The 17,410-nt window shown below is 37.3% G+C and overlaps 3 protein-coding genes across 3 annotated transcripts; 1 reads left to right on the top strand and 2 right to left on the bottom strand.

Moving 5' to 3' along the window:
- Positions 1–6,755: 6,755 nt before the first annotated feature.
- Positions 6,756–10,378, top strand: LOC137740310 (protein ULTRAPETALA 1). The gene is made up of 3 exons (XM_068480172.2): positions 6,756–7,582; positions 8,932–9,256; positions 9,961–10,378. Exons 1-3 carry the CDS (start codon positions 7,372–7,374, stop codon positions 10,133–10,135), a joined length of 711 nt encoding a protein of 236 aa, XP_068336273.1. The 5' UTR covers positions 6,756–7,371; the 3' UTR covers positions 10,136–10,378.
- Positions 10,379–10,702: 324 nt separating this feature from the next.
- LOC137739320 (uncharacterized) lies at positions 10,703–14,126 on the bottom strand. Its single transcript, XM_068478875.2, has 3 exons — positions 13,037–14,126; positions 12,368–12,445; positions 10,703–12,169 (listed from the first exon to the last, which is right to left on the bottom strand). Exons 1-3 carry the CDS (start codon positions 13,946–13,948, stop codon positions 10,940–10,942), a joined length of 2,220 nt encoding a protein of 739 aa, XP_068334976.2. The 5' UTR covers positions 13,949–14,126; the 3' UTR covers positions 10,703–10,939.
- Positions 14,127–16,128: 2,002 nt separating this feature from the next.
- Positions 16,129–16,687, bottom strand: LOC137739322 (uncharacterized). The gene has a single exon (XM_068478877.2). The coding sequence runs from the start codon at positions 16,614–16,616 to the stop codon at positions 16,410–16,412; it is 207 nt and encodes a 68-aa protein (XP_068334978.1). The 5' UTR covers positions 16,617–16,687; the 3' UTR covers positions 16,129–16,409.
- Positions 16,688–17,410: the final 723 nt, after the last annotated feature.

Raw genomic sequence — 17,410 nt, 5'->3', positions numbered from 1 at the left:
GATTGCATAATAGAGATACAAGCAAGAATCATTACGCTCTATGAAAATTATAAGTGTTGACGAGGCATTCGTTACTATGGATTGCATGAAACTTATGCCAAGAATTTGTTTAACGCGATTGTTTATAAGCAACCTCCACTACTTGTGAATATAAGTTCGTAACTATTAGGTGAAACTCACTTATATTCTAGCGTCATATTCATGCATGAAAATTAAGCGTGCACTCTCAATAAACATACATAAATAAGTTATCAATCAAACGGTTAAACAAATTGAATCCACAACTTATGAAACACAATTAGAAGTAATCAAATCAAAATGCAAGCATAAACATATATTTCGAATCACCCCCTAACAAAGGGGGGTTTAGTTCACTTTGAAATCAAAGAAACACCTAAACATTCCAACAACTCAAACTTGAATTGTATGAACGTTTAGGCACTCTTCTCTTCCTCGTTGTTGTAGCACAAGGTCTAAGGTGAGGTTTGGTGGTGTGAATGGTTTGGGGAGTGGTGGAAATGGAAGAGGAGTGGTGTTTGGATTATAAGGGAGAAACTCACGGCAATGGGGGAAGTGTTTGTGGTATGTACAATGGATGAATTTCTGAAATGGAAGTGTGTCTAAGAATGAATGCAATGGATGCTTATTTATAGGTGAAATGGGGGGAACATGACAGCTAGGAGGGAATGTGGCTGCATGTTTGAATGATTAAAGGATGCATGTGGGGTGGAATTGCATGTGCAATGAATATGTGGCTGCATGTGCAAGGGAACAATCTGAAAATGCATGTGAAAGCATGTGTTGGCTGCAATGATGAAATGGATGGGAGTGTATGTGGCTTAATTAATTAAAGGGAGTGCATGTGCAATGTTTTAAAGGATGGAATGCATGTGAATATGATGGAAATCTGATGGGAATGGGAGATGCATGTGCTGATTTATGCATGTGATTAAAGGTGAGTGAATGATTATGGAATGCAATCTGAAATGGGAGATGGAATGAGATGTTTTGCATGTGAATTAAAGAGTAAATGCATGTGAATTAAAGAGTGAATGCATGTGCAATGACAGCTAGGTTGAATATGCATGTGGAATGGCTGATTTATTTGAAGATGCATGTGCAATGAAGTGGAATGACAGCTAGGTTATGATGATGAATGCATGTGGCTGATTTAATTGAATAGGAAAGCATGTGGATTTAATGGTTTAAAGGGTGAATGCATGTGGATGCATATGTTGATGAATGGGATTAGGAAAGGTTTAAATGTCCTAAAAGTAAAGGGAACAAGGTTCCAACACTTTGGTCTTCAATTAGGTCTTCAATTTCGTCCAACACTTTGGCTCCAAGCATAAGCTATCCATCCTTAGCCCAAAAGTGCTCCAAAAGTCTCCAAAATGCATCTTTTTGCTCCTTTAGCCCTTTGGACCTACAAACACACGAAAATAGCTTAAAGTACTAAAATAACTAAAGAAACATAACGTAAATGCACGAGAACAAGCCATTTAAGTCGCATGAATATGCTCCTATCAGAAATATATATATGGTTGGATTTGGGACACACTTTTGATATATATTTTGACATTTTTGTAGGGTTCACTTCGTAATGTATTTCAACGATCCAAATCATCTATATTTTATTACATCATTCATATATCACCCTTGCAAAGACATAAAAATAAAAAATAAAAAAAAATAAAAAAAGAAGAAGATAAATCCAAACTATTAAGACATTCATTTGTAGTGAGAAAATGAATAATTACGAATCTACAAAGAAATACTAATTAAATTTAATCCAACGATCATATGATTTATATTTTAGTGATTTTTTATAGCAATGATCTTTAAGATAAAACATAAAAGACAAACGGTTGGATACTTGAAATACATTACGAAGTGAATCCTACAAAATCGTATATCAAATGTGTATCTCTAAATCCTAATTCATTATAGTTGGTGTTATCTACACACTCATCTTTACCTCTCATACACCCCTCTCAAGTTATGGCCGTCATATCAAATGAATTGAAGAATATCAATGGACAAAAATTAACAACAGTATGTAGGAGGTAAAAAGAGGTGTGTAAATAACACTACCCTTCATAGAGTTGATTCGTATATGTGGTCACCTCGAATTAAATTTCAACGATCCAAACCATCTATTTTGCAAGACTCGATTCATAGGTCTTACTTGCAAAAATTCAATACAATTCGAAACCATTTGCTCATTTAATTTGTCATTTCCTACGTTTTTTAGAACATAGTGTTCGTCAATTTTCTTTGAACTCAATGAAAAGCCTCCAATATTTCTAGTTTGATTAATATTTTGTAAGGATGATCTATAATGTTTAACTTAAAAAAATAAACAATTTAGATCGTTGAAGTCTAATGTGGTATGAGCCCACAACAAATCTTCATTTTTTTTTCAAAAAAAATGGAGAAGGTTGTGTGTATCAACTATGTACGTATGTCTCTATTATTCATTTCAAGTTTGGTAGGCCTACTTTGTATAAAGAGTAAATTGTAGCTATGGTCCCTTAACTTTAACTCAATTAGAGCAATGGTCCCTCAACTAAAAATCAATTATCATTGGTCCCTCAACTCATCAAAACATGTAGCTATGGTCCTTCAACTAAAATTCATTACCATTGGTCTCTCAACTTTAATTCAACTAGAGAAATGGTCTCTTAACTTTAGCCCAATTGTAGCAATAGTCCTTCCAACATAACTCATTTTGACAAAATTTTTGACGTAGTTGACAAAAAGGACCATAGTTACACACTTTGATGAGTTGAGAGACCCTAATTGTATAAATGGTCATTCCAACATAACTTATTTTGACAAAATTTTGACGAAATTGATGAAAATGACTATAACTACACATTTTGATAAGTTAAGGGACCAATGATAATGAATTTTTAATTGAGAAATTATTTCTACAATTTACTCTTATAAAGTTTGAAGTCCAAGCGGTCCTTTCGGAGAATCCAATGTAACATGGCTTTTGCCAATAGCAACCGTAGTTAGTTAAGCTATCCAAAAGTCAAAATGGGCACCAATAGCACGCATCCTTCACGAAGTTAAGCTGTCTAATTACCTGACGAATCTCCAAAAGTTTCATAATTATTAATTATATGTTTGATCTAATTACCTGACGAAAGATATATACTATTGGTTCATTTGCTCTTCTGTAGGAAGGCTTGACCTAATCATAGCATCTAAATTTATTTATACCATTAGGAATAAGAAAATCCTATAGTTAATCATTGCGTGTTGCATAAAATGTGTTCAGGGCAGTGTTTCATGTGTACTTTTCCTTAATTACATTTTAAAGCCCTAATGATTTTTATGTTCGAGAGTTTGGCTGTCTGCACAACTTTTTGAATGCAGAGAGAGATGAAGGTCGTTGCCGTAGCTATATGTTATGAGAAATTAATACTAAGGGAACTCTATCAAAATGTAATTTTTTATTAATTCTTTGTTGTTTTTAATACAATATTTTATAATATTAGTATAAAAATTAAAGTTAAATTGTGAAGTGTCAGAAAATTCATAGACAATCTTACTTTTACAAGAACATCGTTAGCATTATCCTTTCTCTATATGTGACTGTGCGGCCAAGTCACTTGAATGGATATCAAACCAATTATAAACCTAATCGCATGCCACAGTAACAATACTTTTTACAACGGGACTATGCTGAAAATTTTCCCCTACTTTTTGGCAAAGACGATGATGATGGCATCATGCAACGTTGAGGATAACAACTCGTATACAATGGACTCAGTCATTTAGCATTGGTTTCACATAACTATGAAACGTTATGTATTTATTCTAATCTGATTCTAGATCATTCTAATTTAGTATAAGTGTTGTCACAGTCATGTAGACTTATCGAAATATCTCTGCTCATCTTGTAGTACTCGTCTGATATTTTGTAAATAGAGATACCCACATTTATCCCAACTGGCTTGGTGTTGCCTTGTGGCTGCACTGTGTCATGACCCAATGATGGGTATACGAATCAACTAGTTGAAATTGTTGAAGATATCGATTGATGAAACCAAACTAACTACAGTCCTACTATGCTACATTGTGTAGAGTACTAGTCCAGAATCTCTTCACTATCACCCGCCGCAACGGCTTTCTTGTGACTTGTGATATGGTCCGACATAGACATCCACCACCGTCATCACTCCCACCATTGTGCTTTTGGGCACCGTGAAAGTCCAAGACAACCCTTCACAAATGATCAAAGTTCTTCGAGGCTTTCATGTGGCTTTGAATTAAATTACACAGATGGCGTGCCAACAAAAATTCAGACTTACAAGGAGAAATAACTTCTTTTGTGTATCTGAAGTATGCAAAGAGGCGAATCCACTTTGGGACAATGTTAATCAACTAACACCCAAAACTTAGAAATTTTCTATGAAATAACTGCGTACTACATTTTGAAAATATGATATGCCCTTGAAAGTTGGCCTCCAACTATTTGACGAATTGCCTCTGCGGCACTGAGCAGGAAAGTTGCTAACTTCATGCCTTCTTTGCCATGGGCATCTTTCCATATGCTCACTCGATATATGTTGGCATCTGTCGGCATGCTCGCTTAAAAACCATTAACATCAGTTGACATGCTCGTGTGAAAATTGTTAATATCTATCGACAGTCGTGTAACTTGGAGAATGACCTCAAACTTGCCAAAACTCGATGAAATACCAATTTTCATACTATACCGTCCAAAAAATTTTATTCATTACACGCACTATTCTTATTGCCTAACCACCCCCTTCCCCCCAAATAATATTTTCTAGATCCACCACGGGAAGCATGTCTAAACCAACTTACAAAAGCAGGCCACATTTTTGTACTTGTGCATAATATAACGATTACGGTACGAAAACTTGTAATCAATTAAGTATATATAAAGTTTATTTAAACAATCGACACATCTATATCGATCAATTTTAAACCTAATTTTATAGTTGTACAAGGATAATATATGAATTTGATGATTAGCCTGAACGACAACTGAGAACGCAGTTGATGATGTTTAGTGGTATCCAACTTTGTCAACAAATTCGGAAGCTGATTCCCAGCTTAGTGTCAATAATGCATCTTTAAACAAAGCTTTTAAGTTTGTTTTTAAATAGCTTAATTATGTTTAGAAAACAGAGAATGCATGTGCCAATTATGAAACGATGACGTACCTTACTGAATGGCTCCACACACTAAAATTATATAAAATTATCTCCACAAATTCAAGGTTGGTGAGATACCCTATAATATATAAAAGCACTTTTGTGAAATTTTGTGCGATGGGCATAAAAGGAAAATAAGTACATTCATTAATATTTAGTCCATTCTTCAACAACAAAGTCATATAATTTATAAAATATAGCTTAAATAGTTTTCTCTCCTTCCAAATTTCCTCCTCTTGCCTTCCTCCCCTGCTCTTTCATTTTCTTATTTTTCTTTCACTTTTTATAAAGAAGTCAACATAAAACGTTGACGTAGTTTAATTATGATCATTCAAATAAAAAGTTTCAGTAATATTTTGAAACCGAACCTTCCTCATATAAATTGCATATTATTCTATTATCTCTATGGTCAATGATTGCAAATCTTATGATGGTGTAATTTGATTAAAATGGTCATTAATCATTATAGTTTGATATTATCTAAATAAACATTGTTTTTCTTTTGTACACGCATAAGTCAGGTTGCTCTATTCAAGTTTATGTTCAAGATTAACAACAATTTGAATAGAGTTGTTTGGCACCTTATCCATACGAGCATATTTCAAAAACATGTTAATCTCACTCATTAATGTGAGAGTTACATTAGTTTGATAGTTATGCCAAAGTTTCTTCGCAACAACAAAAAAGTCTAAAATATTAGTTTGGCTCGTACTCTGCGATCAATGAGTAAACGGTCAAAAATCTAAACTTATATTAAACCATTTGACTCATGTGTGTGGTAAAAGGGTCAAAAGGGTTTAGGTTTGGGTTGGGTTTTACACGACAGTCGGGTTCAATATTTGAAATTTTTCTCAGAAACCAAACACTGCTAAAACCTAAAGCTAACTAAAAATCGCTGTCATTGCTACAGCTTTCCGATCCCGATTCTCGAGAATACCAAGTATAAACCTCCATTTTCTGATCACAATTTTGGGTCTGCGGACCACTTAACTGATAAATGTCCAGCACCAAACTCATCTCTTCCCAACACTTTCTGCATCAAATCCTTACACCTCTGTCTCTCAGGTTGCCTGGCGTCAGCCAGCACCTCTCACATCTCACCTCACTTCACCACCACAGTAAAACAGTAACAAAGTTTATGACTTTATTTAGAATAGTGATATTTACCCATTTTATTTTACTTTTCGCACATTTTTATTAAATTTTGTTTAATGTTTTTTTTTAATTTGTTCGATTTGACGATTAGAAATTAAAAGAAGTGAGTAAAAGATAAAAAATGTGAAGAATAATTTTAGCTTTATTTTATACCCTAAATTGACTAGACCATTATGCTCTTTTATCTGTCAATCTTGAACTCATTTTTTATAATTTAATGTAGAATATTGCTGGAATTTAAGATACCATTTTTATGAAAACAGTTCAAATCTCCGAGCAAGAGTAAAAAGAAAAGAAGAAAGTAAAAAAAGGACTTAAACAGAAACCGAAAACCTCGTCTGCTTCCCACGAGAGGGATTTTCCATAAACGAAAAGCCCCGACCCCAAGACCCAATTTTTTTTGCCCTTTCTTTCATGTCATATCATGCATCTCTTGCAATTGGCAGCTAGTAGAGAGAGAAAGTGAGAGGAGAGAGAGAGTGATGAGAGAGAGAGTGATGAGAGAGAGAGGGCTTTAACTCCTTCTCACTCTTCTCGGCTGAACTCCACCCCACGAAAGCCAGCTCATATTTCGTTCATTCATATTTCATTCAACCCCATTACCAACAAACCTCTCACCCTATCTCTCTCATCTCACCCACACTTTCTCTCTCTATCAAACTCTTTAACGCTTCCAGTTTTTTCCACATTATTTTTATCTTTCTACCTACAAAACGACTACAACTTTCAACGTTTTCCTCCACCAGATCTCTCGGAATAAATCCATGGAGATGCGTGCCTCTTAGAAACCCTTTTAATTACCGCACTCGCCTCTTCGTCCCTCCCTTCTCTCTCTTTCTTTGTGGTTTTCTGGGCTTATTTTTCTCGAGTTTTGCCTCTTGGTCCCAATACAGCCCAGAAAACCCATGTTATTTTCTTTGATTTTCTTCCGTTTTCTCTGACTCTTCCTTCGATTTAACCTTCTGGGATTTCTGGGTTTCGATCAAGACTTCACCTTTTTAGAGAGAGAATCGAGAAAATGGCGAATGGGATAGAGAGAGAAAGTGGGTTGGTGCTGTTTAGCGACGATGAGCTGAAAGAGATGAGCGGGGTGAATAGAGGGTCAGACCATATAGAGGTCACGTGCGGCTGCACCAGCCACAGATACGGTGATGCAGTCGGGAGGCTTAGGGTTTTCGTCAATGGTGACCTCGAAATCACCTGCGAGTGCACCCCTGGCTGTCAGGAAGGTCTTTCTCTCTGCCGTTTTGATCTCTCTCACTTTGTTGCTTTTTGGGAAAAAGGGTTTTTATTTTTAATGCATGTTGTTTGCGTTTTGAGCTTCTTTTAGTTCATCGTGGACTAGGTTTTGACGTTGATGGCTGCAGTCTGTCCCTCCCTTTCCGGTCTGCCTAATCTGTTGGGTTTGTATTTGATGACGACGAGCGTTTGCTTTTGCTTTTGCTTTGCAAGCTGTTCACAGTATTTTTGCTGGGTATACAGTTGAGGTGTATGTTGTTTTGTCTCACTGAATGCCTTCTCCTTGCTGGGTATACAGTAGCTATATGTTTGCCTACTCTTCATATGGTGGAGTTCAGATGGTTTCTGGCTTGTTTGTGGAGTAAAGAGCTTTTCTTTAAGTTGGTGTGTTGAGAATGAAACCTACATTGCCAGTTTCGTGGCGATCACAACCTCATAAATAGATTGGTTTTCGAGGTTTTGCTTTCGAATATGTCCTGAGTTCTGTTCTTTCTCTTCTACAGAGTAAGATGTTGTAAAGTTGCATAGCATGGTTTAGTCATTGTAGGGTTTTGCATATCTTTCTTTCGTCTTTCATGAATTTATATGGTTGATGGAATTGCTTTTTCATCCTTGGATTACGAGCATTGATAATCCCATGTGTTATTTCATGAGCAACCAAGCTTATAACTTTTCAAGCTTGGCTGTGTTATTTGACGTCTCTATGCGCATCTGATTTTGTTTCTACAGTGCTATTATCAATAAGCACTGACTATATGGCATGGAGATTTTAAGATTACCTCTTTTGTGACAACCGAGGATCCGAAAGTAGTGCATCTTCTTTCACTGTAGTTGCAGATATTGGGTTGTGCCATATCTCATCTTTTCATAATATAGTTCATGAGAGAATTCCACAAGATTGCTTCCTGAATCTGAATTTGGCACACACCCGAAACATTAGAGCATCTCATAACAAGACTCTTATGTCTTTATGTACATTGAATTGCCAGTATCTTTTCTCATATAAAACAACTTAGTCCATCACGGACAGTTGTTCTGTCTGTAGAGCAAATTGCTGCCTTTAAAGACATGGTCTTGACCAATAATGGAGACCACCTGCTTACAACCTTTGTGTACTGTCAGCCCTTTTTGTGGTTCTAACAAGTTAGAGGTGAAAACATTAGTATTTATTTATGTAGTTCGTTTGATCCGTTGATAGTGTCCAGAAAAAATGGTAGAAGTTGGTATGCATGCGTTTTAAGTATTGTTTAACTACTTTAATGGTCATGACGAAAGCTCAGATTGAGGTTTCGTGCTTATAACCATCTTATTTATTTTCCCTTTGTATTTCAATCACTAGGAAAACTGACTCCTGCCGCATTTGAGAAACATTCTGGAAGAGAGACGGCTAGAAAATGGAAAAATAATGTTTGGATAATTGATAATGGAAAGAAGGTTCCGCTGTGTAAAACAGTGCTGCTCAAGTACCATAATGAGGCATCAAAAAGTGCTAATGGTTCCCACAGGTCCAACAATGGACGTGTTTGTCACCGCGATGAGTTTGTTTCCTGTACTAGATGCAACAAGGAGCGCAGGTTTCGCCTCCGGACAAAAGAGGAGTGTCGGGTTCACCATGACGCTTTGGCTGATGTGAATTGGAAATGTGCTGATCTGCCGTATGACAAGTATGTTCCTCTCTTACACCGAACAAATACTTCTACTCGGTATTGATCAAGTTGTTTTCTCTCTTATACTAGAGGCCATCAACCATTCATGAACCATGCACTAATTTTAGTTTTATCTCACGGATGTGAAATATAGGAATAACTTATTTGTTCCATCCTTATGCTAATGATTTTATAATTTAGTTTGGTTTTAATATGCCGTTCTATCGACAGTTTTTGGAACAATTGAGTGATTGCTTCTTGTAGCTTCTTTTGTGATCGCTTATTTTATGTTTACGTATACTGTTCATCCATCTTCATGGATTTAGTTAGGAATTAGCCGGACGAGCTGCTTAAATATGGATTGCAGCATCGTTTCTGGAAAATTGACTCTAGTTGTTACTTTCTAGGGTAGAGTAGATGATGTTTGTGCGGACAGACACATCTAATAATGGTAGTTTGTTGCCATTCAAGTTATCTTAAGGATAACAAATAGGCATTTAAGAAAACACTAGGAAGCAGATAGGGACTTTTCGGGTGGGGGAGTAAAATGTAAATGTTGATGTTATTCCATTACATTCACCAGTCGGCATTTTAGCTCACGACGGTAGGCTGTGAACTAGTGTGCGCACACCCAGTATATAAACACTGTTGGTTTGTTGTCGTTAATATATATGTTTAAAGGTTCAGTAATGATAATGTGAATGGTTGTTTCTGTACTTCAGGATTACTTGTGATGATGAAGATGAACGAGCAAGTCGAAGGGTATACAGAGGCTGCACCCGTTCTCCGACATGCCAAGGCTGTACTTCTTGTGTGTGCTTTGGGTGCGAAATCTGTCGTTTCTCGGATTGCGGCTGCCAGACTTGCACTGACTTCACAAGGAATGCTAAAACTTGAATTTCCAGTCTGCAGTCCTGATATTCTCTTTTGATCATATGGGTTACTTGTACCCTTATCGCCGCATTGGAAGCACCTCCACCAGCCCCACATTTGGAAACCTTCAAGGGAAGCAAAAAAAGCATTAAAAAGCAACTTCCAATGACTGTTTCCCAACTTCAATGTCTCTTGTTCTCTTGACTGATTAGAACCTTCTAATTTGATAATTTATTCTCATCATTAATATTTTGTTACTTGGTGATATTTCTGTTATATTTTCTTTAAATTATTTAAGATTCCTTGAATTGATGTGTACTTAGATTGATATTTCCCTTTTTAAGGAGAGACCCTTGCATTGTCTGTAAACGTACTCTTACCGTCTAACAAGAGTATAAATTTGGTGAAGTTCACCGTTATGTGTCGTCACTTGTTCAATAATGCATTGTCATGTGTAAGTTTTTCTTCACATAGCAATGTGTTTATTGAATTGAGACACTATCTGACGATGAACTCGTTCCATTTTTCTCATAAATTTGGGGCTTGAAAGTTTGCTTACACGTCACAACAAAATGAGTACGCTTGAAAGGATTAACCGAAAATTTTCTACGTTTTTACTAAACCAAAATTTGCCAATGTTCAAAATTCACTGCAACCAAGGCGGATGTGGCATTTTAAATGGAGAACATGTTCACCATCTGTTCTTCCATATACTGGACTAGCAAATACAAAAACGATAAAAACCGAATACAAAAAGCCAAGCAATTTTCTTTTCAAAGCCTATTTGTAACTTCAGTGTGCTTGGTGCAGCAGAGCATGCCGTAACTTTCACCTCGAGTGCTGCCTACCTCTTCCCCTTCCAAAATGACGACCCCCACGATGGGAGGGTCTCCTTCCACGATTAGAAGATGCGCCCTGACTAAATTGCTGGCTGTCCAAGTTGCCTGCATTTCCAGCAGGTTGTGGCATATTATGGTTCTGTTCAGCACGTAATCCATTTGACGGCATTCCTTGTTCTGCATTGAACATCGGGTGAGTAGGTTGGCCCTGTAAACCCATCCCGAATGCGTTTTGGTTGAAACCAAGTTGACCCACCAGCCCCTGTCCCTGTGGATACATGGGTCCTGCAAAGGCATTGAATTGTTGGCCTGGAATGGGTTGGCCCTGTAAACCTATCCCAAATGCTTCCTGATTGAAGCCGTGTTGACCCACCATCCCTTGTGAATATACGGGTCCTGTAAAGACATTCGACTGTTGACCTGGTAGGACAGCACCTGCCTGCTGATAGAACGGCATTCTGTTTGGAATAGACATTTGATACGGATATTGAGGATTATACTGTGGAAGACATGGCAAACTATTATTTAGAAATCCATTAGGGAAGGATGTATTTTGTGGTTGAAACGGCGTTCCATTTGTCCACAGTCCATTTGAAGTTGCGTTGATACCAGCAGGCAGTGTAGGAGCTGGAAATGGTGGAACTAATCCAGTCCCACTAGCCAATCCTTGTGATACTGCAGAAGAAGATGGTGCACCTGGAGAGAAATGAAGATGGTGTTGATTGGGAGGCTGCTGACCTGCATCCGTTGGTGCTTTCTTGGGTGAAGGTTGACCACTATTCCAAGGTCCCGGCTTATTTTTACCCTTCTTTTTGTCGTATTTCTTGTTGCCAGCATTTTGGTCACTCATTCCCCTCTTTGACATTTTTTGCATCCTCCTGTATTCAGCCTCTTTCTCATCATCCGAAAATTCTGCCTCATCAAATATCTCTTCATCATTTGCACCAGATGCATCATAACCCTTTTTGTAAACATCCTTGTTATTCAGCACATGATCTGCAAACTCCGGAACAAAAGAGATCAAAATGCCCGCTTGTATTCCACTAGGGATTTCACTTTCTGAATTGTATCGCACCACATAATAAGGCTGTATCACAGGTCCAAAGATTTCATCTATCAACCCCAACGGAGATCTGCTTTCGGTTATCCACAAAATTGAACCCTCGTTTAAAGGGTTGTGCTTCTTGACCCCTTCTACAATGACTTGGGTACCAAGAACCTGTAAAAATTCAAATTGTCATCAAACTGATGTAATTGCAGGCATCAATACCACAAATCACAATATGCACCTTCTGGAGTGTCACCTAGATTCTAAATTTTCAATGACACCAGAGATTGATGAAGTTCAAGTTCCGATATAGGCTTACTTGCACAATCAAGATAAAAAAAAATAGGCTTCACATCATTATGAGCTTACCGATAAGACAGCTCCCACAGGTTGCATCTGATGATGTGGTTGCAAGGTCACCTCCACTGGAGGAATTGGGGGAAGCACCTGCAAAATTCAAAACAATCCTGTCAAGCTATTTTGAAGCAGTAATATATACTCCAGAAAGCTAATTTCACTAAAGGTTTTGCAAGCATTGCATGTTTTAAGATATCAAAGAATCGAGAAAATGGCAAACAGAAATATAGAAAGCTAATTCCACCGAGGATTTGCAAGTAATGCACCTTCAGAAAAAGTTGATTTTTTGTCATGCGTTAATAATTCCAGAGTAACCAAACAAGCTACTTAATTCACTAAAGGGTATTCTATATATCAGACCAAAATACCGAAAATCCAGAATACGACTTTCTTGCTTGCTTAAAGATGATCCTAAGTACCCTTTCTTTTCCCCGATCCCAAACCAAAGTCGGAAAAGCCTCCACCATAATAGTTGAGGTTGGCTATCTTATTTGCACTAGAACGAAATAAACCTGTACTCCTCACCTAAGCCTATCAGTAACGACCTAACAAAACCAAATAGGGACTCTATGTCTACCTCTCACCAATTGTTCATAGCAGCTTATCAATTGAAATATGCACAAATCCATTAATTTCTCCAAAGTAAGAGAGAATCGAACAATTCTTTTTTTTAATTTTTACCTCAAGCTCATTCTTGGACCTAATGGGTCCTTTCAGATCTCCAAGATCATCCTCATCGCCGTCTCCCTCATCAAAAGTTTCAGCATCGGTCCAAGTAACCAATTCATCTTCATCTTCATCATCAAAAATTTCATTATCTTTATCGAATGTCGTATCTTCCTTCTCTCCTCCATCAGCATCCCTTATCTCACCTTCTTCCATTTCACCACCCTCGTCCCTCTCCTCCACCTCCACATTCATTTTCCCTTTCCTGTTTTCCTTTTCATCATCATCACTAGAGCTACCACTCTCAGACGACGATGATGATGACTCCGAACTCTCACTCTCAGACTCCGAGCTTTCACTCTCGGACTCACTAGTCCCTGCTCCACTCTTCCCACCATTCCCACCCACCATTTCACTCCCCACCCCATTTTCGCCTTCGAACTTCGACTTTGAAACCTCACTCTCATTCTCATTACTCACCGGTTCCATTTCCACGATATCACGCGTCACTGTTTCACTCTTCACACCATTCCGACCATCAAGAACCGAACTTTCTTCACACCCTCCAAGCAAATTAACCTTTCCCAACTCTTCCGCAATCGAACAACCCGAATTCTCCAACAGTTGACCCTCCAACTTCACCACAAAACCAGACCCACAATCAATCGGCTCAGACCCACCACCGGCCGGCTCGAACCCACCTCCAATATACTCTGCTTCAACAGCATCAGCCTTAACCTGCCCTGTTTCGGCCATATCAGAACTCGGAATATTCTTGAACCAATCCTCTATGGAATCAAAATCCAAGAACGAATCTGCAACCGACAAGTCTCGGGGATCAACGGGGTCGGGCGGGTCCTTTAAATTCTTGGGCTTTGAAGCTCGTTCGAGGCTTTCGAGTGTTAGCTGAGGGATGAGCCCTACCATCTGTGAGCGTACGAAAGAAGGAATTGGGTGGGGAAAATAGACGAGTGAAAATCCATGGGAACTGAAAAGCAGAGCGAATTTATAGATTTTGGGGTTTTGGGTTGGAAACGGTCAGGTGCGCTTAAACCCTAGCTAGGGTTTTGAACATTTTTCAGACGAGAATATAAAGATGGCGGAGTGTTCGGTATATTAGTTATTTAAACAAAAATTAAAATTTTGAAGGAGCTCATACGACAACGTTTCATGGTTTCGTTAAAAGCCAGTCCTAGATTAAAATATGGGTTAAAGAATGAGAGCTCTATCTAAAGACACAAAAACATAACTTATATTTCATAAAATTTCACTAGTTTTGAGTTACTTTATGGAGAGACAAAAGTTTAAATCCGAACAAACCAAATCCAAAAATGAACAAACTAGAATTTTGAAATTTCAATTCATGTCCCTGATATACTTGTTACTTAACAAAGTCTATCTAGTATAAACGTCAACGAATTTACACCCCTTACTATTAGCCCAATCGTTTTTTGACCATTGTTACAAGAGCACTTTCAAAATTATATGTAGAATTAGTTGGTATTCTTTATTAGTAAAATTAGTTTAACTATTTGTAGAATCAATATTTTATACTTTATTAGTATAATCAGTTTGCCCTACAAAATGGAAGGCCTCCACTGAAGCAATTTTCTTTTTTTTTTTATTGACAACGGGGCATAAATTTGAAAGAAAATAAAAGATTATTTACATAAGAACATCACAGGGCCACGAGACCTCAATTATATATGCAACGAACAACCAGCAACAAGAAGGAGGGCTTGCTTAAAAAGACCAGACTCAAATTGCATGATAACCCAAACGAGCCAAATCTTAGTAACAAAATTCATTTCACTATAAATATGTCGAATTTCACAAAACTAACTTTAATGCATAAGAGCACGACAACTCAATACTAAACTTCTCAGAGAATGAGATCCAATTTGCATTATAATCAAGTGCAAATGTAGAATCAATTTTCTTCATATCCATTTGATTCCATCCACAACTTGCATCATCAATTTTCTTCATAAGGCGTCATTTTATCTAAAGCCCCCACCGAAAACCAACTTTTTAGATCAAATTGAAACCATGTAATGTGTCACTAATAGGAAATAAACACTTTAATTAATATTTAAGTAATATTTCCACCATCCACAAACACGTCATATGATTTACAAAATATAATTTAAAATAAATAGTCTCCCCAGCATTGCTCTTTCCAACTTCATGCTTGTATATTCCATGAAACAATCTTGCATCATTGATTACACCCATTTTCATTTTGCGATGCCTTATTTAAAATGTACCGAACGAATCTATTGTCATGTGATGTTTTTGTCCAATAATACATTATTATGTGCAAGTTTTATCAATATGACAACACATTACTAAACCGGAACGCCTATACCTTTGCAACTGTTTTATGGAGTCTCAAGACACTTACACTATCAAAAGTCAAAATATTAGTATACATTTTCCTTTACTTATATATTTGGAGAAGTTTTTTAGTGTGTCAGAAACACAGTCAATTATACTAAGTATCAAAATACAAATGATTGGAAAAAAATTTGTCAAGTATCCAATAACTTATAATATGATAATTAGTGTACTGGGCCGTATTCACAGCACATCAAAAAATATATTGCATGGTATTTATTGCATACAGAAGGAGCCAGATTACGCTGAAAATGAGAGGCAATGTGAGTGAGTAGCACAAGGTTTATGGTTTTATTTTCACCCCCCAACCTAACACCAAACTTTGCCTTCATTTCGTTTGACCGAATTTGAATGTGTCGACTTCCAAGTTCCAACCGGCCTCCGCCTTCACCTCTCTCTACTTAAATTCCACACCATGAACGCAACCACCCGCAAACCAAATATAAATACAGAGATGCAATAAAACATAAAAAGAAAAAAATTAACCAAATAAAGATTTGCTTATAGGTATCGCATTGGGTTAATTCTCGCAATTATAGTCATTAGGCTGAGTTGAGTCCGACGCATTGCACTAGGCGTAAGTAAACTGTCTCTAAAACAAGAAGTTTAAGCAGCATTTTGCGAGAATTGAACTGAGAAACGTGGATAACACAAAATGAAAGATATGAAAAATAAAATAATTATGGATATCCATCAAAATAATCATTAAATTAAGGAAAAACTAATGAAAAATGCTTGAAAACTTTGAGTTTTAACGAAAATGATAAAATAAAGAGTAAAGTGAATAGTACATGATTGACTTTTTAGTATAAAAATGTGGTTTTTCGCTAAAGTGAACAGTACCGAGAGTTTTTCGTTAAAGTTCCCTTAAATTAAAGACCTTGCTAGCTAGCTATCCATCATGTGTAAGTTTGATGCAAAGCAACCATAACAAGCAAGAGAGTACGAATTACCCTTTTTGCTAGGAGAAACATGCAAAATAGCCAATAATCTATCGGTAAGATCGAAGAATAGCTCCACAGAAAGTACATATGATTGCTTTCCAAGATTTCCAATAAAACGGGACGTAGCAGAATCTTGTAGCGGTCTTCATGTCCGCCACGCTCGCTCCTCCGCCGCACCGCGAGCATATTCCCGCCGCCGGCTTGCTCCCCTGCACTTGCCTCTTCTGATCCACCAGAAAACAAAACACCACCATCCTCTTTCAGTTTCGGTTTTGGTTTCGCTTTTTAACAAACTTCAGAAGAGAGAACAAAAATGTGAGATGTTGGCTTTGGAGCTGAAAAATAAGAAATGAACATTTGCTTATATACGCATCAGACAAGTTATACATCGAGCAAGTTTTATTGGCATTGCGTCGTTTTTGACCGTTGGATGAGTGGGGGATGATGGATCGTTAGGTTTTGGGGGAATGGAGTAGTTCGGTGTTTAAGCATTACGGATCATGCAACAAGGCCAGTATATTTTTGCCAGCTGGCTGGGAGTGATGGGAGATGAGATCTTGGCCGTACATGTGGTGGCCTGACGTTGATCTGGTGATTAATATGGGGTCAGACGGTGAATATGTGGGTGGCAGTTAGTAGGTCTTTCGGTTGGCTGAGTTAAATGGTCAAATCTTTGAAAATCCAACGGCCATCTGTCTTCCAACTTCCAAGTGGGAAAAAAAATGGCGTCAACTCTTGTTTGGCTACTGAGAAAATTGGAAAGGAAAATTGACTTTACACATGAGGCGGTTGGAAACATTATTAATGCGTCAAATGATCCATCCTTTCAATTAAATGACTTATTAGGTCAAATGTAGCAACTCACAACTAAAAGATGATGTCCATTTTAATTTTATGGTGTCATCAAATTGCATTTATAACTTTCGTTATAAAATCAATTTAACCAAGTGACAAAGATGGTGATAGAAGAACACATTTTACACTTATGTGGAAAATTGCTATGGCACTAAATTTTCTTGTTATCATTGACGTTTAAGTCGAGTGATGT

The sequence above is a fragment of the Pyrus communis genome, chromosome 9 (assembly GCF_041283825.1).
Source record: "Pyrus communis isolate YQ-2024b chromosome 9, ASM4128382v1, whole genome shotgun sequence".
Taxonomy (NCBI): domain Eukaryota; kingdom Viridiplantae; phylum Streptophyta; class Magnoliopsida; order Rosales; family Rosaceae; genus Pyrus; species Pyrus communis.
Note: the sequence above shows the minus strand (reverse complement) of the source record. Positions and strands in the feature narration are given on the sequence as shown.